Below are 19,824 nucleotides of genomic sequence, written 5' to 3'. Positions count from 1 at the left end.
ACTTTTCTCTCTTTCTTAGGCTCCACCCAATCCATGTCAATTTTACTTCCACAACAATTTTTCCTCAGGTCTCATCCTTTTTGACCCCTCTGTTGCATTTGATACTGTTAATTACTCTCTCCTCCTGGATATTTGGGGGTTTTATGATAGTATTCTCTCCTGTCTCTTCTCTTTGTGCAACCACTCCTCATCTGACTCATCAACTATATCACACTTCCTATTTGTGAGTGTTCCCCAAGGCTCTATCCTATGCTTTTTTTCCCTTCTCTTCCATTTTTTTCTCTCTGTAAGTTCATCAGTTCCCATGGTTTTTAACTATCAGCTCTATGCAGATGACTCCCAGATCTATATATCCAAACCTAGTATGTCCTCTCAGCTTCATTCCCCACACCACCAGTGGCCTAACAGATATTTCAAAGTGAGTGTCCCAGAGACATTTTAAACTGAGCACGTCCAATACTGAACTCACATTTTCCCCAAACCCCCACCTATCTTCCTAATGTAGGTATTCCTCAGAAAGCACCACCATTCTTCTAGTCTTCCAGGTTCATAACTTTGACATCATCATTTGCTATTCACAAATCCGGTCAGTTACTAAATCTCACCATTTCTACTTCCACATTGCTTTCATCTGACCTCTCCAATTGTACACCCATCACTCTAGTTTAGGCAATGCCACAAGTCTTGCCCTACTCTAATTCAGCCTCCAGTTAGCTGCCAAAGTGACTTTCCTTTAAATGCACGTCTGACTGTTTGACTGTCCTACTCAGTAACTCCAGTGGCTTCATATTGCCTCTCAAATCAGACGACTAGCATTTGTTAAGCACCTGCTCAAATTTAGCTTCTAAAGGCCTTCAGCACCTAGTTTTAACCTACCTTTGCAATGTCTCTGGGCATTACCTGCCTCCTGAGCTCTCTGATCCAGCCACACTGGCCTTTCTGTTCCTCACATATGACACTCCATTTTCAATCTCTGTACACTGGTCGTATTTCATGCCTGTGGTCACTCTCTCCTCACCACGGCCTCAGAGAATCCTTCACATTCCTCAAGATACAGTTCAGCCACCTCCTTCCACATGAAGTCTTTCCTGATCTCCCATGTGCCCGCATCTCCCCTATTGTCTCTCTTTATTCTCTTCATATCTTTCTGCATTTTACTCTCTTTGAGTGCAGGGATTGTTTTATTCTTTGTATCTATATCCTAATCACTTGATACATGGTAGTCAGTTAATAGATCCTTGTTGATTATTGATTGATTGTTGATACTGTGATTAACATACACATAAAAAGCCTCCCCTTGAGGGGAGGGGACAGTAAGAAATGGTCTGACACAAAAGCATTCTTTGTATTTAGCAGCCTTCTTGTGTCTCAAAATGGTAGCCAGTAATTGAGTTGTAGACAGTTAAATCATGAATTAATGTTGTTCTGCAGCTTAACACATAATGTACTATCTATTTTAACAGGCCAGTAGCAGGATATGCTAACCTATGTCCAAATATGATTTCTACTCAACCTCAGGAATTTATTGGAATGTTGTCCACAGTGAAACATGAGATTATTCATGCCTTGGTAAATTTTGTTATTTGAAGATATGTTGCATTATGTATTCTGTTTGCTCTTTTCCTCATACTCTTATCTCCTGCTTTTTAGAGGGGCAGTGTTGGGGGTGGGGGGGAGACCGCATTTGTGATATTGCAGCTGTTGAGAACTATTCATGAGGAAGCTCCATTTACCAATTGTTTGAGAGATTAAGTGACTTCTCCAGCATTAATTAACTAGTGTGAGTCAGAGGGGACACTTAAACTCAAGTCTTCATGACTCCTAGCCACTTTGTCAAGGTTACCTCTCTTATCCCTTGCTTCTTAACCCTTTTATCTTGATAAATTATTGTTAATGTAAAACCAAGGGTAGGTCTTTACATTTGTATATAATAAAACTTTATCAATTAAGATTCTACTAATTCAAAATCTTTATAATTAGGATAAGGATGGGGCAATGTATGTATTTGCATTATCTCTAATGAATATATTTGCTAAGAAATTAATAGTTTAAATATTTAAAAAATAAAAAGTTTAAATGGGATCTAAAGGACTGTCCAAACTGCTTTTAAAAACCTATTTTCCCATCTTTTCCATAGTTTGTATATATTCATTTAAGTAAGCAACTTTCTTACCTTGACTAGACAAAAGTTTGGTAGTCTATTTGTAGTTACTTGAGGGCTTTAAAATAATAAAACTGCATTTTTAAAAATTTTGTTTTTGAGACTGGGTCTCCCTGTCTTACCAAGTGCAGCAGCCATGCATGGGCCAACCCCACTGCTGATCAGCACGAAAGCTTTGACCTATTCCATTTCCAACATGGACCTGTTCACGTAGACTACCAGCCCTCACTTCCTGTGAACTCACCATATGGGTGTCAGACTTAATTCTGCAGCTCAGCTCCTGAGCTCAAGCAGTCTACTAGCCTTAGCCTCCCCAGTAATAGGGATTATAGACTACCACACCCACTTAAATTAGAATTTTTCAAAGTATCCTATAATCCAGGTTTTTCCACTTATTTGTAAATACCTTCCTTCTAATCAGAGGATAATTAGGAAGATCTTTCATGATATTTAATGGAGTAATATCATGGAATTAAAAGAAAATACTCTTGAATCTTTGGCAGTTTTCCTCTTTAAGAACATATAGACTTCACTCATTTCAATTTAAGGAGCATTTATTAAGTACCTATTATGTGCAAAGGCGCTGTGCTAGGCTTAGGATAGACAGACAATAAAATAGAAACAAACTGAGCTCTGGCACTTAATATTCTATTATATATCATATATTAAATATTATATAATATTCTATCATAACTCATAGTTGGAAAACAGATGTTAGTGAATTGTAAACTAATGTTTTCTGTTACTCCATATTCCCTATGTACTCTCTATCCTGTTCATATACTCTAATACTCTATCTACATAATTCTCACTATGTTTAATCATTAAAAATTTAGTTAAACCAGATGAAACTTTACCTTGATTTAGCAAATTAAGGTAGTGCTGAATTTGCTTCATAAAGTCATTCTGAGTCAAATTATGTTTTCATTTTATGAACCAGTGAAATTGAATCTCCCAGTCATAGAAGAGGAAGGTATTCTGAGAAGGTATTGTTATAGATGCTCAATATCTTGAGAAGAAGAGAAGATCGAAAGGGAATATTTGGTTATAGTTTTATCATAATATGAATAATTCTACAAATAAGCCTAGGCATAGGGATTCTGGACTTAGAAGAAAATTGATTTATTCCTTAAAAACCAATTTTGTAGATAATTCATTTTAAAGTTATTACTGTCATTGTGAATTGTAAGAATACCTCTATGTATTGCACTTTTGAAAGGCCTGAGGGGGTATAGAGTGTTGGGCTCTGACTTAGGAAGACCTGAGGTTCAAATCTCCCCCTGCCTTAGACAACTCCTTAAATCTCCTAAATCATAGACATGTTGCATTTCTCCTGTCCTAGTACATAGTATTTTATTATTTTTTTTATTTGATTAGACAATGGAGTTAAGTGAATTGCCCAGGGTTACACAGCTAGTAAGTGTTATGTGTCTGAGCTCGGATTTGAACTCAGGTCCTTCTGAATTCAGGGCCGGTGCTCTATCCACTGCACCACCTAGCTACTCCTTAGCATATAGTATTTTAAAGTTTATGAATCACTTTCCTCGTGAGTAGAAGACAGATGAAGAAATCAGTTCAAGTAGTTTAGGTGACTTCTAAGTCATATAACTTTTAAATTTGGAGCCATGCTTCAAATTTAGGTCTCCTAACTCCAAGACCAACTTTCTTTTCATTATCCAATGCTGTCTCTTAAAAATATATATACTCCCTTTCCTCCCCCAACACATGTACAATATACATATATATAAGATTGTAGATGCTCATGTCTATTACTTATGTACTGAGCACAGTATGAATGTGAGATTGGCTGGTAAAAATTTTGAATGCTTACAAAATTTTTCAGCCTGACAAGATAGCAGAATATGTATTCAATGTCTGTTAAAAAGGATGTGGTAAAATGTAGTTTATTTTCTTAACTCTACCATAATCATATTTTTAATTTTTTTTTCAGTTTTATAATTCTCCTCTTCTTATTCTAGTAAATTGCATTAGGTTGTCTTAGCATGTCAAAACAATATAAAAATCCAGTAATGTTGTAGGGACAAAAGAACAAACACTACTATGATATGCTTAGGTTATAAGTCTCTAATGACACGAGTCAATAGTTAAACAAATAGGTTGAGAACAAAAATGCCAGCACAGATGAACTGCCTAGTTAATTTGTTGAATTAAGTTAATTATATGAATAGTATCCATCAATTATGGATATTAGCTATTGCACATTCTAGTTGTGTAAACTGGGTCATGATAATTAAAGTAATAGCAAGAAAGTGGTTTGTTTTGTGCTTAAGTTAGGAAATAGCCTTTCATATCAAATAATTTATGGTACTTAAAAACATTATGGGATTTCTGTATTTCAAGGGTGAAATTTAAGCATCTAAGAATACCCTTGTGTGAAATGGTTATTATCCCGATTATAAATGAAAACTCTCAGGGTACCAAAGCCTAGCTGTGCATGAGGGGCCCCGATCTTGTGATTCAGCATAAACCATACTCATGAGGCTGCCTGCTCTGTGAGTGAGGCAGAGGCAGCAGTGGAGTCTGCTGGGAGCAGCTAAGCCGTTGTGATGCTGGTTAAACTATGTAGTTTCATCAAAAACAGTTTTGCCATGTTCACATCTCTTTCTACCAAACTGAAAGTCTGATAACAGAGAACTGTAAAACAGAGGGATAGCCAAGTCGTTGTTAGTGAAGTGGAGAATCGTCCTATACTTCACTAGCTCTTCACAGTATCAATTACAGCTTAGTGTGTGACGAACTGATGTTTGTCCCACTGTTGGTGTAATTGTCTCTTAAAAATATTTTGTGGTTTGTTTTTTTTTAATAGGGTTTCTCTGCCGGGCTTTTTGCGTTCTACCATGATAAAGATGGAAAACCTCTGACTTCAAGATATGCAAGTGGTTTACCGCCTTTTAATAGCAGGTATTTGTTTTCTCATTTTTGTTTCTTTCATTGGGTAAAAAATGATAAGCCTAGGTATATAGTCAGGGAATGTTTTAATGAACAAAGATTAGCATGGTGCTCAGGTTCAGGACCTAAAATAAGTTGTACTGAAAGTAAATAAAAATTCCAATAACAATTATAAGTAGTTAATAATTTCTATGACACCGGTCATGGATTTGTAATCATAAATTTTCATACCTTTTATATTAAAATATTTTAGATAGTTAAATTTAAACTAATATCAGATAAATATAAATATAAATAATACTTTCAGAGTGAACTTTGAGAGCAACCAAATTCTCAAGTATAGTTAGGTATAATTCTTAAGTGTAATCCTCTTTCATTTAACATTGAGTATTACTGGTTCATTTCTCCTTTCTCTTGGTACTTGTGTTGAAAAAAAAAGAATAAGCCCTTTTCATTCACCTATTTAACTTTTTTGTCAGAGATTCGTCTCTGAAATATGCCAGTGACACATGCAGTAAATATACCTAGATTTTAGCAAAGCATTTAAAAGGTCTCATGTTATTCTTGTGGACAAGAAGAAAAAATGTGGACTTTATGAGTGCATTTTATATGGATTTGGAACTGGTTGAATGAGCAAGCCATTAGTGGTTTGACGTTGACTTGGAAGTTGCACTTGGCTCTATGTGGCTTAACTTTTTTTGTTGGTGACTTGGATAAAGGCATAGGGGAGTAGCTATTATATTTGCGTGAAAGGATCCAAAGCCATCTAATAAGATGAAATTTAATAGGGATAAACTTAAAGTCCGTAGAGGTTCAAATTGTCAATTTCACAAGCATAAGAGAAGGGAGTTGAATGGTAGCAGTTCATCTGAACACCTGATGTTTTAATGGATTTAAGCTTAAATATGAGTCGACACTATGTATGATATGACAGTCAAAAAAGCTAGTGTGATTTTAAGCTGCATTTAAAGTTGGGATAGGTAAGCCAGATCTGGTAATGCATGCTTATGATCCCTGCTACGGTGAGGCTGAGGCTGGTGAATCACTTGAGTTTTGGAGTTCTGAGATAAAGTAGATTAAGCCAAGTGGGTTTGTGCCCTAAGTCTTGTCACCACGATGGCAAGCTCTTAGGGTCACAAGACTGAAGGACTATCTAAGGAGGATCAAACAGGCCCAAGTCAGAAATGGCATAGGTTAAAGCCTCTGATCTTCAGTAGGATCAGGCCCATGAGAAGCCATGGCACTTACAGCCTTGCTGAGATAGGAAGACTCAGTTAAAACAACACACCACAAAACAAAAGAAAAAGTGGGACAGTGGTCAGGACCAGGCAAGGGATAGTCCTTTTGTACTTTGCCCTGGTTAGACCATATCTGGAGGGTTGTATTCAGTTCTGGGAGCCACATTTTAGAGAAAACATTGATAAACTGGAGTGTTTAGAGTCGGGATGTTGAACGGTCTCAAGATAGTGTCAGTTAAGAAAATGGGATGTTTAGCTTGAAGAAGAAAAGGCCTGAATCTGAGTCTTGTTCATTGCTAATTAACACACTGTCCCATTCACCACAGAGGCTTTTCCACACTTTTCATCCATCTTCAAACCTCCCATGGCTTCATCTTTCCCCACACCCTCTCAACTTAGAACCTTGTCTGGTATTTCAAGGTTGAAATGGAGGCCATTCCCTTCGAGCTCCCTCTTTTCCCTTCCTTCTTATCTGACATCACCTAAATTCTCTCTGCCTCTATTTCCTCCTTCACTCTAGTCTCACATGAAGAGGTGGCCCTTCTCCTTGCCAAAGCAAACCTCTCTATGTGCACAAGTGATCCCATTCTGTCCCGTCTCCTCCAGCAGTTTACCCCTATGTCATCTCTATTTTCACTCTCTCCGTGTCTATGGGCTCGTTCTCTACTGCCTACAAATATGCCCATGTCTCTGTCATCCTCAAAAAACCCTCACTTGGTCCTTCCATCCCTGTTAACTATCATCCCATATTGAGAAGGCTGTTGATAATAGGTACCTCTACCTTCTTTCCTCTCACTTTCTTAATTCTCTAGTCTGACTTCCAACCTCATCCTTTAATCAAAACTATCTCCAAAGTTACTAATGATCTCTCTCTTTTTGTTTTTTGGCAAGGCCTTCAGGGCTAAGTGATTTGCTGAGGGTCACATGGCTATTAAGTGTCAAGTGTCTGAGGCTGGATTTGAACTCAGGTTCTCTTGACTCCAGGACCGGTGCTCTATGCACTGCACCACCTATCTACCCCTCTAGTGATCTCTTATAAATTCTTTTTTTGTAGGGGGGGGGCTGGGGCTGGGCAGTGGGGTTAAGTGACTTGCCCAGGGTCACACAGCTAGTAAGTGTTGTATGTCTGAGGCCGGATTTGAACTCATGTCCTCCTGAATCTAGGGCGGGTGCTCTACGCACTGCACCACCTATCTATCCCTCTAGTGATCTCTTAAATGCCCAATTTACTTGGTCTTTTCTCAGCCCTTATCTTTTTTGACCTCTCTACAACCTTTGACACTATCAATTCCTTTGTTTTCCTTGACACTCTCTTCCCTCTTCATTTCTTCTGACACTATTGTCTCCCGACTCTCTTCCTTCTATGTCTGACCCCTCCTCAGTCTCCTTTACTAGATCATCATCCAGGTTGTGCTTGCCAATGGTGGGTGTCACTCAGGGCTCTGTTCTGAACCCTTTTATTTTCTTCCTTTATACTAGTTTACTTGCTGACGTTATCATCAGCTCCCATGGATTCAATTATCATCTCAATGGTGATGGTTCTCAGATCCATTTATCCCCTCTTCTAACCTTTAGATTGGCATTTTCAGCTGTCTGTTGAACACCTTAAATGGTATGTTCTATAGATATCTCAAACTTAACATGTCCAAATTTGAACCAGTTTTCTTCACCCTCCAAATCCTCCCCCTTCCAGACTTTCCTCATACTGTCCAGGGTACCCAGTCACCAAGGCTCACAACCTGATTGTCGTTCCCTGTTCGTCTTTCTCAACCCCCCCACATCCAATCTGTTGCCAGACACTGCTGACTTTTTCTTTGTAATGCCTTTCACATGTGCCCTCTTCTCTCCTTGCGCACTTCTGCCACTCTGGTACAAGCTGTCATCGCCTCATGCCTGGGCTATTGCAGCAGTCTCTTGGTTGGCCTCCCTGTCTCAAGTCTTCCCCTCTCCACTTCATCCCTCGTACTCAGCTGTCAAATTCATCTTCGCAAAGCATAGGCCTGACTGTGACCGGTCAGCAGACTTCAGTCGTTCCCTGTAACCTTCAGGATCCCATCTAAAACCCTCTGGTATTTAAAGCTCTTATGACCCGGCCTCCTCCTTCCTTTTCAGTCTTTTTATACTTTATTCATTTCTATGTACTCTTTGATTCAGTGACAGCGGTATTCTTGCTGCTCTACTCTTGTAACACACTCCATTTCCCCACTCTGGGCATTTTCTTTGTCTGTCATTCTTGCCTGGAATGCTTTCCCTTCTCATCTCCTTCTCCTGACTTCACTAGTTTCCTTCAGACCGCAGTTAAAATCTCACCTTTCTTCAGAAAATTTTTTCTGATCCTTCTGTTAGGTCCGTAGGAGGTAAAAGGTACGCATGAAAGAGTCATTGTGAGGTGCCTCGATGGAATTAAACTGTTTACAGTCTTACATGGGAGTGCACACGCAGGTCCTGCAGACTTCCTAAGTTGTCTTAGGGCAGGGAATGTCTGCTCTGACCTTTTATTGGGTCTGCCGTGCCAGGATTTGATTTGAGGCGTTATTTTAACATTGTTTGGAGGGGGATGTTGAGAGTTCAGCTGGTTCCCGGCCTTTACTCTGCCACGTTGGGCGACTCCTATCTTGTCAGTGCTATTTTGGTGTGACAGTGAGACATGCAATGCAACCTCCTCAGCAGAATTTAAAATGAATATCACAGAGAGAGAGGGTAGTGGAGAGGCGTGTGGTGCACGTGAACAAGATGTAACCTAATCAAGGAGGTCCTCTAATGAACAAGAGTGTATGACAGTATCAGGGAATTGTATGAAAGAGAGAGAATGTGGGCTCATCATGTGGTAAGGACAGGTGATGAGAGGTTGGGCAGCTAGAGTCCTCCGCTGATACGCTAGCATTGTCAGGAGAAAGTGAGGAAGGCCTCTAGCACATTGGATGGATCCCCTGTGGTGAAGTTAAGGAGGACCGACGCAAGAGCGTCGAATGGACAGGCGTGGATGCTGCCTTTTGAATTAATGAAATGACAATATACGGTGGATCCTTGCCATCTTTATTGCTATCTGTAGATCTGATAAACATAGCCCTCTGTGTTTTCATCCAAAAACCCTGGACAGGATTAATAAAAATAATAATTCACATTTCTGTAGTACTTCACAGTTACAAAGCACTTTACAAACCTAATTTCATTTGATTCTTATAATAAACCTTTAAAGTAGATAGTGCAACAATTATCCACATTCTAAAGATGAAGAAATTGTGCTAGGTATATTATAGTTACTCTAAATACTTCCTGGTAAATAAGTTATTTGGGGCAGTTGGTTGGCGTAGTGGATAGAGTTCTGGTCCTGCACTCAGCAAGACTTACGCATTCTCCATGCGTTCTTCATGCGTTCAAATCTGACCTCAGATATTTACTACCTGTGTGACCCTGGTCACTTAACCCTATTTACCTCAGTTGCTCATCTGTAAAATTAACTGGAGAAGAAAATGACAAACAGCTCCAGTATCTTTGCCAGGAAAACCTCAGATGGGGTCACAAAGAGTTGGACATGACTGAAACAGCTGAATAACAACAACAAATAAGTTAGTTTCTAAAAGAAAGTGTTATGAATGAGGGTCTATCCCTAAGTCCCTGACCTTCAAAGTTGACATTGTAGAACAGTCAAGACCTTTATGCATTGTTTCTCTTGGTGCTTCTGTTAGAGACAGAATACCAAACTGGACAGACTACTGAAGAAGTAGTATATCAAAAATAACTACAGGAAAGGAAATGGCATCTATTTGGTACAAGTGACTATTAGCAATAGTTTTCTGAGAAACCTAGATGTAACTCTCATGCATACTTTTGTACCGTATCTATACTGTAAATTTGAAAAATTGAAATGTTTTATTTTAATTGTAGTCTTGGATTGTATCAGTGGAGTGATAAGGTGGTTCGAAAACTGGAGAGATTATGGGATGTTCAGGGTAGTAAGATGATACCGCACAGTGTGTTTCTTCTCGTAACACCTCGTGTTGTTGTGAGTATTGCTAAAATATTTTTTATTCTTTGAACTATCTCCCACTCTCACCAGTTATTGGCATCTAATTTGCTATTATCGTTTCACATTCTTTGAACTTTGGAGTCTTACTTCATAGTTTTTAGTGGAACAAACAATATAAAGTAAATATAGTACAGTCATCTGGGTAAATGGAAATCTGGATATTCCAGAACTCACAACTCCTTAATCCTTCCCCCATCTCCATCACACACACACACACACACACACACACACACACACACATGCACGCACAGACATGCACACACCTATACACACCCGTACACCCATACACTTATGCCCAACAAAAGTATCCAAAATAGGACCGTAAGTTAGCAGACTGCAATTGAACAGAAGTTGTTTCTAAGCAAGATTAATGTATGGCAGACAAATTTGTAACTTTTTTGAAACTGATATGGTCCAAACCAAAATCTTCAAATAGGCAGAGACACAATATAATAGTTAGAAAGAGAAAAATACTAAAGATGATTGTGACAGCATAGAAGATTTATTTTAAATACTGTTTTTCCTCAGTATTGCTTTCCATTGCAACGAACAGTTTAACATCCTTCTTGCTGTTTATAAAATTATAAAAATTGTGTCACATATTATAATAATTTAATGAGGTTTATATTTGTTTTGTTTCCTAGGAAGAAGCTCGGAAACATTTTAATTGTCCCATTCTGGAAGGAATGGAACTTGAAAATCAAGGTGGTCTAGGCACTGAGCTGAACCACTGGGAAAAACGATTATTAGAGGTCAGTTTGAATGAAAAAAAAATTTTTTTTAAAGCTATTACCAGAGTTAGTAGTGTTGTAGATTAGGTGTAATATTTACCAAGATCGCACTTCTAATTAGAAATCTGTATAAATAGGATAAGATAGGAAACTTGTGAAAATTATTGAAACATTTCATCTAGTGTTATTACATGCTTTTTTAGTTCCCTATGTCTTTTTTTCCCCTAAATTCTATGAAAGTCATACTTTGATACCTCATCATGGTTTGGAGAACAGTGGGTTCTTGGAGGTTCTACCAGCAGAACACCAGTTCTGCAAGTCCTTAACTAAGTTGGATAGACTTTGAATAGGGACCTGGCAAAATGCTATTTTTCTCTCATCTGAGATCCGGCCTAAGTACAGATGGTTTTAGAGCCAGAAGGTTGGCCCCAAGTGATGATTTGGTTAGGCCTCAGCAATTCACGAAGGCCATCTACTAAGGCATAGAGAAATTGCAGTATGTGGAAAGGATCCTATTCCAATGAAGTCATGGATCCCTGAGGTATGAAAGTAGGAATATTTTCCCCCAAAACAGGTTTGGTTTGATTTTCAAGTCAGTCTTTTTAGTATACTAGCAATTTGGCAGAAATAAAGGCTATATGTTAGGATGGAGAACTCGAGGATATGGTGTTTCCATCAACTTCCTCCTTTCTCCAAATTGTGAGCTATAGCAATAAAATGAAGAGCGTTGAAGTGCTCCTGTTTTTAGTTGCCATGTGATACCTCAGCTCCTCAGAGTTGAGAGTTACTGAGAAATTAATCAAGTAATTCAAACCAAAGTGAGTCCTCTCTTCTTCCTCTCTCTCCTTATCTCCTTTCCTGTGCACACATCTCCCCCCGCCTTCCCCCCCACATCCCCTTGGTTAACTCAGTAACTACCTCAGCTTCTTGCTTTATTTTGCCAAGAGAAAGCTTTATCTATTGTAGATTTTTTAGAATATTTCTTTTTTTAAAAACAGTTACATTGGTGTTTGCTTCACATAATTGCACATGTCATTAGCCTGTCATTCTAGGGAAGCTGTCTGTGGTAAAAGTTAAAGGTTTGAGGAAGAGGATGGACTTCTTTTCTTTTAAGTACTTCTATATTGTTTTGTTTTGTTTTGGTTTTGTTTGTTTGTTTTTTGGGGGGGGGGCAGGCAATGAGGTCAAGTGACTTGCCCAGGGTCACACATCTTTTGTTTTATTTTAGAAAATTTATGGGTTATTTTTTTTTCAGCTTTTTAAAGTGAGTGAATTGCTTTCTCTTTCACAATTTAAAAATAATTATTATTGTAATCTCAGGAAGTTTTAGACCTGGAAAAAGCCATAGAAACCATCTAGTTTACATAACCACCTCATTTTGCAGATGACAATCTTAAGTCCTGAGAGGTTAATTGACTTAAGGCAATTAAAATTAAATGCTTCTTGTAAGACCTCTGTCAATCTTGGTGCTGCTTCTTTTCTGTGGCTTACTGAACTTGTTGTGATTTTCAGAATGAAGCAATGACTGGCTCTCACACACAGAATCGAGTCCTCTCTCGAATAACCTTAGCATTAATGGAGGACACAGGGTAAGATGAGATCCTACCATGATATGTTGTTTCTTGGATTAACTGTATACCAGGATTTGTGGCATGACATTGTGATATGGTGAACCTTTGAGTTTATTTAACATTGAAATGTTACCTTTGAAGCAGAATTAATCATTTAAATATTGTGCGCACGTGCACGCGTGTGTTTGTGTGTGTGTGTGTAGCCAACAGCTAACCTAAAATTGGTCTATATTTGAATTTTGAATGACACCAGAGACCACCCCAAAACATACCTAGGTAAAGATGGAAATGAGGCAGGATAGCTATAAAATAAATGGTCCTCTTCTAGTGAGCACTGCTTTGCATTTGACTAAATAGTTAATAATATTTCATACATATCTTCCATGCCCAGCATATATTCCCATTTCACCGCTGCCTTTTATTTCCTTTAAAATTCTCCTTAAGTGACATTTTCTACGTGAATTCTTTCCTTATATTCCCAACTCCTACTGCCCTCCCACTAAAAAATTTACTTTGTATTTACTTTTTACATATTTTGTTCATTCTAATTTATGTACATGTTGTCTCCCCTCACAATTCCTTGGTGGCACTGTGGATAGAGCAACAGGCCTGGAGTCAGGAAGACTCATCTTTGTGATTTCAAATCTGGCCTCAGACACTTTTTAGCTGTGTGACCCTGAGCAGGTCATCTAACCCTGTTTGCCTCAGTTTTCTCATCTGTAAAATGAGCTGGAGAAGGAAATGGCAAATCTCTTCAGTATCTTTGCCAAGAAAACTATAAATGGGATCACAAAGAGTCAGACTCGACTGAAATGACTAAATGATAGCAACAAAACAACAGCATTCCCTGTCACTGCTCAAGAAGCTAACTCTATCCAACTATGTTTGTCTCCTGTCTAGCTCCCTCCTCTTTCCCCTTTTATAGCTATTTATGTTTCCTTTTGACGCCAGTAATGGGGAGGGGGAGAAGCACTCTGTGGGAAGCCTCTGTGGTGGTTCACTATAATAATTAATGGAAATGGCAGAACTTTTAAATAGCTTTTCTCACACTAGATCAGAAGAGTATTTCTGTGTATCTAGAGCAATACCTGAAAATAATGTTTTTCCTTCAGAAATGAAAACTCTATAGAAGCTTTTTTGCCAGTATGTTTTATTCTTAGTCAAACTGTAACATAACTCCTGTACTGTAGAGGAAGGAGTAACACCAGAAAAGAAGACTTAAGTTTGTGAACTGCTTCCATTGTGTGCTCAGTACTCTTATCAGCTTATTGCTTACATAGTAATTCACAAAATTTTAAAAAAAATAGCTCTTTAAGGTTTGTCTGCAGGATGTCCTAGGATCTCAGGCTATGATCTGTTAATAAAATAGCAGTTGAGCAGCAGGGAGGTGAATGGGGAAAGGATGATCTCCAAGTAATTGTCAGTGAGCTAATGAGCGGTACCATTTATAGGGAAGGTACAACTATCTGGACAACAGAGTAGTCTTCAACAGAGCAGTAACTTCTGCAAAGAATGACTGTTCCAACTACAGCTTGATCTCCCATCAGTCTCTTGTGTTAAATGCGACATTGCAGTTTCTGAATTTTTGCAGGCATTATCAGGGTAGCTGGGATGTCTTTCCTTATGGAGCTTTAAATAACCATGATGTTGTCAGGATCATTGGAACAGAAGGTATGGGACAGTGAGTTAGTTTGGAGGGGGAGCAAGATGACCAGTGGTTTTTCTATTTTCTTCTTCTCTTCTCCTCTCCCCCTAGTCCCACCATTCTCTGTCCTAAAATACTTCTAGTTAGCCCTCTTTATCCCTCTGTCCCCTTCTTCTCTCAAGAAATTTATTCTTGTATAACGCAGTAGGAAGAGTAGCTTGTTGTAACTATGAGAATCCAAGATTGAAGTTGCATACGGTTTTATCCACACCGTGCTCAGTAAAGATTTCTGATCATAGTAGTTTACCAAGGTGTATTGATTTAATTAAGAACGCAGTTCTTAATTACTTCATTGTTGAGATTTGTGATAGATATAGCAGGCATTTTCTAAAACCACAGTGATAAAAGTTGCCTTATTTAAAATATTTTCACAGCTGGTATAAAGCCAATTACAGCATGGCTGAGACCTTAGACTGGGGCCGTGGTAAGGGATGCGACTTTGTCATGAAGAGTTGTAAATTCTGGATTGATCAGCAAAAACAAAAGTAAGAAAGTGTTTTCCTTAAACTGAATGTGATTATTTATTTAGTTTCTGATTTTCTTGAACCTAAAATGACAAACCTTTTCAAATGTGTAGCTATTTGGTTCTATGAAAATGATTATTAAAATTTAGAATGTTAAAGAAAAACATTCTACAGGTTCTCTGTAATTTTGCGTTTGGAAATATTTGCACTAAATTTAGGGAGAAAATAGAGTAGAATTCGGATTGGTATTCCTGTTTTTGGTTAATGTGACATGTAAAAATGTATATTTGTGTAAAATTTGAACAAATCAAAGAAACGAGAAAGTTAGAAGGGGACCTCACAGCCATGTAGACCAACTCATATACAAAAAGAATCTCAGCTATAACATAACTTCCACGGGGGTCATCCAGTACCTGCCTGAAGATGTCCAGGGGAGAGAATCCACCCTTTTGAGGCAGCCCACTCTGCTTTTGGGCAGCTCTACTTCTTACGAAGTTTTTCTTGTCATCAGGCCTGAATATTCCTTTTTTGCAGCTTTTACACTGTGTCCTTGGTTCTTCCTTCTGGAACCAAATAGAACAAGTCTAATCCCTCATTGCATGGTAGTCCTTCAGGTTTTTGAAGACAACTGCCATGTCCCCTCTAAGTCTTCTTTTCTTTAGATTGATCATTCCCAGTTCCTTCAGACAGTCCTCCAATAGCATGGACTCAAGGTCCTTTGCTATCTGGGTAACTTCCTGTGGATACTCTGGAGCTTATTGATGTTCTCCTTAAACTGGGTTGCCATGGACCAAGCATAGTCTTCAACATGAGGCCTGAGGAGGGCAGAGTGCAGTGAGGCCATCATCTCCCTCTTCCCAGAAGCTCTATGCCTCTTGATGCAACCCAAGGTCATATTAGCATTCTTGGCTGCCATATCACACTGCTACTGATGATTCCTATTGAGCTTACTGTCTGTTAAAATACCCTAATCTTTTTTAGAACTATTGCTTTCTCGCCATACCTCCCCCATCTTGCATTTGTGAATTTGATTCCTTATAGCCAGACACAAGTCTTTTACATTTATCCCTGCTTAGTTTTATTTCTTTAGATTCAGCTCAATGCTCTAGCCTTTCAGGATCTTGACTGTCATCCAGTGTATTAATTGTCCTTCCTGGCTGGGTGTCATCTGCAAAAAGTAGCATTCCTGCCTTTATCTGGATCATTCGCAAGATGTTAACCTGCCCAGAGCCAAGCCTAGATCCCTGAGCCACTCCACTAGAGACTTTTGCTCTGTTAACATTAAACTGCTCACAACCAGTCTTCCAGTGAGTTCTGATGGTATTATTGTCTAATCCATGTCTCTGTTTTCTCCACCAGAATTGTAAGTGAAACATTATCAAAATCTCTGCTAAAAACTAGGTAAACCGTATGCATGGCCTTCTCTGCTAGTTTAGTAATCCTGTCAAGAAAGGAATGAGGTAAGCCCGGCCTAAGCTGCTCTTCCTGCCGCTCTGCTGGCTCTTTGGAATGGTCATTTCCCTTTCTGGATGCTCACCAGCCAGCTCTCTAATGACCCCTTCCATAGTTTTCCCAGAAGTCAGAGTCAAGCTCACTGGCCTAGAGTTTGCAGTTCTCTTTCCTTTTCTATAAATTAGGACATTTGCCTTTCTCCAGTCTTGTTCCTCTCCCATGTCCAATGACCTTTCATGATCACTGGCCGTGGCTCAGCAGTCATATCTGTTAGCTCTTTCAGGTGCTCAGGATGCAGTTCGTCTGAGGCAGATGACTAGAATCCATCATGGGCACCTAGGTACTCTCTTTTTGATTCCTCACCTGTCTTGTGGATCAGCTTCCCGTTAGTCTGTTGGGTTCTGTTGTTTCTGGCGTAAAAGTCGTTCTCATTTGCAGAAAAAGAAATTGATAAGAATTCAGCAGCACTCTGTCTTCCTCCTGTTGTTATCATCATTACAATCCATCCACCCAAGGAAAGGTCTTCTCCCTTCCTTGTTCTTCCTTCTTCTCCTGATATAATATAGTGGAAAGATCCCTTTTTCAGTCCTTAGCTTCCCTCAGCACTCTGAGCTTTAGCATCCTAAATGTCATTTTTCTAGGACCATGCCATGCTCTTGTAGTCATTTCTCTCTTGCCTGGTCTTGTTTCAGTTTGCTCTATATTTCTTATTAAAATCCAAGTTGTCTGGGTGAGTGCCCTGTGCATCCACATTGGTCTTCTTAGACATATCTCATTTTTCCTACTCACTGAAATTGTTTTCCTTTGTATTTTCATAATTTAATTTTTTTAGCATCTTTCATCCCTCCTGGGATACCTTCCTCTGAAACATTTTCATCCATAGGATGCTAACTATCTTTCCTCGGGTCTCTTTGAAATCTGCTTTTCCTCAATGTAAGGAGCTTGCTAGACTGCCTCTTAGATTTCTTCTCCTCTGTCAGAGACTCTAGGATGACTGGTCATTTCTCTTCAAGGTTACCGTCATTCCTGCCCAACAACTAGTTTCTCCCTGTTGATCAGAACCAGAGGCAGAATAGCATTTTCCTGGATTTCTTAATCATTTGAAAGATGAAATTATCACCAAGGCAAGTTAAGAATTTATTAGCTGCTCTCCTCTTGGCAGAAGGCTCCAGCAGATGTCTAAGACAGTTGACATCCCTATCACTGCTGTGTTATGCCTCTTTGTGCTATGCTTGTAATCTGTTTTTCACTCTCTTTATCTCTTTCCTCTGTCTGTCCAGATGGCCAATAGTATACATTCACAAAAATCATTTCTTTTTCTCCCTCATTTGACTTTTTATCCAAATATTCCCCATGATTCTTTCCTTATCTGATTGCTAAATTCCCTCCCTTAAACATGTCTTTTTAATATTTGATTCTACCCCTCCTCCCTTTACCTATTCTGTGTATTTTGAGTAAAGTACACCTTTCAAGAGCTGTGGTTCCATCCAATCTTAGTGATACCTATGAGGTCGAATTAATCCTTTGCATCAAGACTGCTAGGGCCTTTTGTTTATTGTCTAAACATTTGGTATTGGTAGATAGACATCTGAGGTCATAAGTTTTTATTGCTATTTTTCATCTTTTATCATAGGATTATGTTGATAATGCAAAATGCCACATAATCAGCACAGTAGAAATTTCTGTACAGCTTTACAGTTAAAATACTCTTTCATATGCCTTCTTGTCTTGCCAGCAGTTAGTGATTGAGCCAGTAGTATAAATTCATCACTAACAAAGTGTGAGGTTACTTCAGAACAAGATCATCATATGAGGGTCTTAGAGAGTTTTCTACTTTGAAAATCCCATTTTGAGATTATTTGCGATTAGCAGCACAAGGGGATTTCCTTTTTCTTATTCTTCAAAAACCTGAAGCTGTGAGTCCCCCTCAAAGAAGTTCTGCCCTTGTCTTTAAGCCTTTTAATCTTCTATTTGCAGAGCAGTTAAAGCTAGGAACAAGAAAACAGAAGCCAGTTCCTAGCTACCATTTTGGCTGCTGCCCTAAGGCTTTTTTTCAGAGTCCAAGGTATCATGAGTGTAGATAATTGGCGTCTGTGATCCTGGTCTGTAGTGACTGCTCTTGTTCACAGGGCCTTCTGCTTGGAATACTTATGGAGAGAAGAGGTCAATTGAGCTTAGGAAGCACAGAAGGTGATAGGCAGGACCAAGTCCATTTCTAGCTCACTGAACCTACACACAGAAAAAACTGTACGCTGTGTGTATATTTGATTTGTCTCTTAATGCCGCTAAAATTTTTATCATCTTAATCATCTATTTTTTCTTCTTTGAAAACCAAGGTGAAATATAAACCACAAATACTAAATATCTATGACTTTAATATTTTAGAATTAATTTTTTTTAGAACTTAACTTTAATTCCTGCCTAGTCATTTTGTATATGTAACTAAAAGTTACTCTTCATCAACAAATAAAGCAACAATATTCTTCTCACCGAGGACAGAGAAACGGTGGAATGAGTTCTTACACTGTGGTATGAGAAATTTAGGTTATGGGCAAGAACTATTAACCCTAAATATCCAAGACACTGTAATATGTTGCTGGGGGAAATTATGCATTATTCTTCTCTGAGAATTTTGTAAAATGGGTGATCTCAGACCTTCCTAGAAATGGTTAGTTTGTGATTTCTCTGAGCTTTTGGAGATTGTGATAAATTGCAATTCCAAAAGGCATTTTCCTTGTTAATTAATGTGTTACTCTAATTTGGGAAGCCCTCTTTTTCTTTGAAAAAGAAGTTTTGATCCAATTCTAGAATTTAATTCCTTTTGAATTGTGTAAATGTATTAGAGGTTTTATGGAAGAGACATGATAGACAGCCGCCATTTTCTAAGTCCCAGTACTTCTTTTTGTGGTCAGGAGACAAGTGTTAGCCCCCTATTGTGACACACTCAGAAGTAACCCATTGCAGCTAACCTGCAGACAAGATCGGAGAGCAGTCGCCGTGTGTAACCTGCAGAAGTTCCCCAAGCCCTTGCCCCAGGAATATCAGGTAACAGTTTCTTTTTTTGGGCTGCACTGTGAGAATGAACTTGCCCTCAGTGTCCACATTAAGGTTCAAAAGGAAGCCCAGAAAGAAAGGGCAGCCTGAGGGTTTCTGTGTTAAATCTGAGGCGCTATACTTTAAATCAAACAAACAGACTGTACATGGAAGGTTTGCAGTTCTTTGTGCAGACCTCTCTTTCTTTACTTCTTTGTACATGGAAACTTTTATGTTTGATGACTGTCTGGTCGTGGTGCCACAAATTTGCTTTGCATTTTGACTGCTCGACACAGAAGACTTTACAAGCTCCTCTTCCCTCTGTCTTTTCTATCCTTTCTGGTAGTACTTTGATGACCTCAATGGAATACCTGTAGAAGATTTGCCTTATTATGGTGGCTCTGTGGAAATTGCTGACTACTGTCCATTCAATCAAGAATTCAATTGGCATATAAGTGGTGAATTTCAGCGCAGTTCGGATTGTAGAATACTGGAAAATCAACCAGGCAAGTGATCTAGTTTTATTCAC

General features: G+C 38.7%; 1 protein-coding gene across 1 annotated transcript in view; it reads left to right on the top strand.

The window, feature by feature from the left end:
- LMLN (leishmanolysin like peptidase) overlaps window positions 1-19,824 on the top strand; it is a 59,673-nt gene that overhangs the window by 26,847 nt on the left and 13,002 nt on the right. The window contains exons 7-14 of the mRNA XM_027845172.1: window positions 1,464-1,569; window positions 4,989-5,083; window positions 10,198-10,315; window positions 10,984-11,091; window positions 12,583-12,659; window positions 14,721-14,831; window positions 19,175-19,307; window positions 19,642-19,801. Coding sequence (XP_027700973.1) covers window positions 1,464-1,569; window positions 4,989-5,083; window positions 10,198-10,315; window positions 10,984-11,091; window positions 12,583-12,659; window positions 14,721-14,831; window positions 19,175-19,307; window positions 19,642-19,801 — 908 coding nt within the window. The remainder of the gene's footprint in view (window positions 1-1,463; window positions 1,570-4,988; window positions 5,084-10,197; window positions 10,316-10,983; window positions 11,092-12,582; window positions 12,660-14,720; window positions 14,832-19,174; window positions 19,308-19,641; window positions 19,802-19,824) is intronic.

Source organism: Vombatus ursinus, unplaced genomic scaffold (assembly GCF_900497805.2).
Source record: "Vombatus ursinus unplaced genomic scaffold, bare-nosed wombat genome assembly UNPS02014959.1, whole genome shotgun sequence".
Lineage (NCBI taxonomy): Eukaryota > Metazoa > Chordata > Mammalia > Diprotodontia > Vombatidae > Vombatus > Vombatus ursinus.
This window is presented reverse-complemented; position numbering and strand designations above follow the sequence as displayed.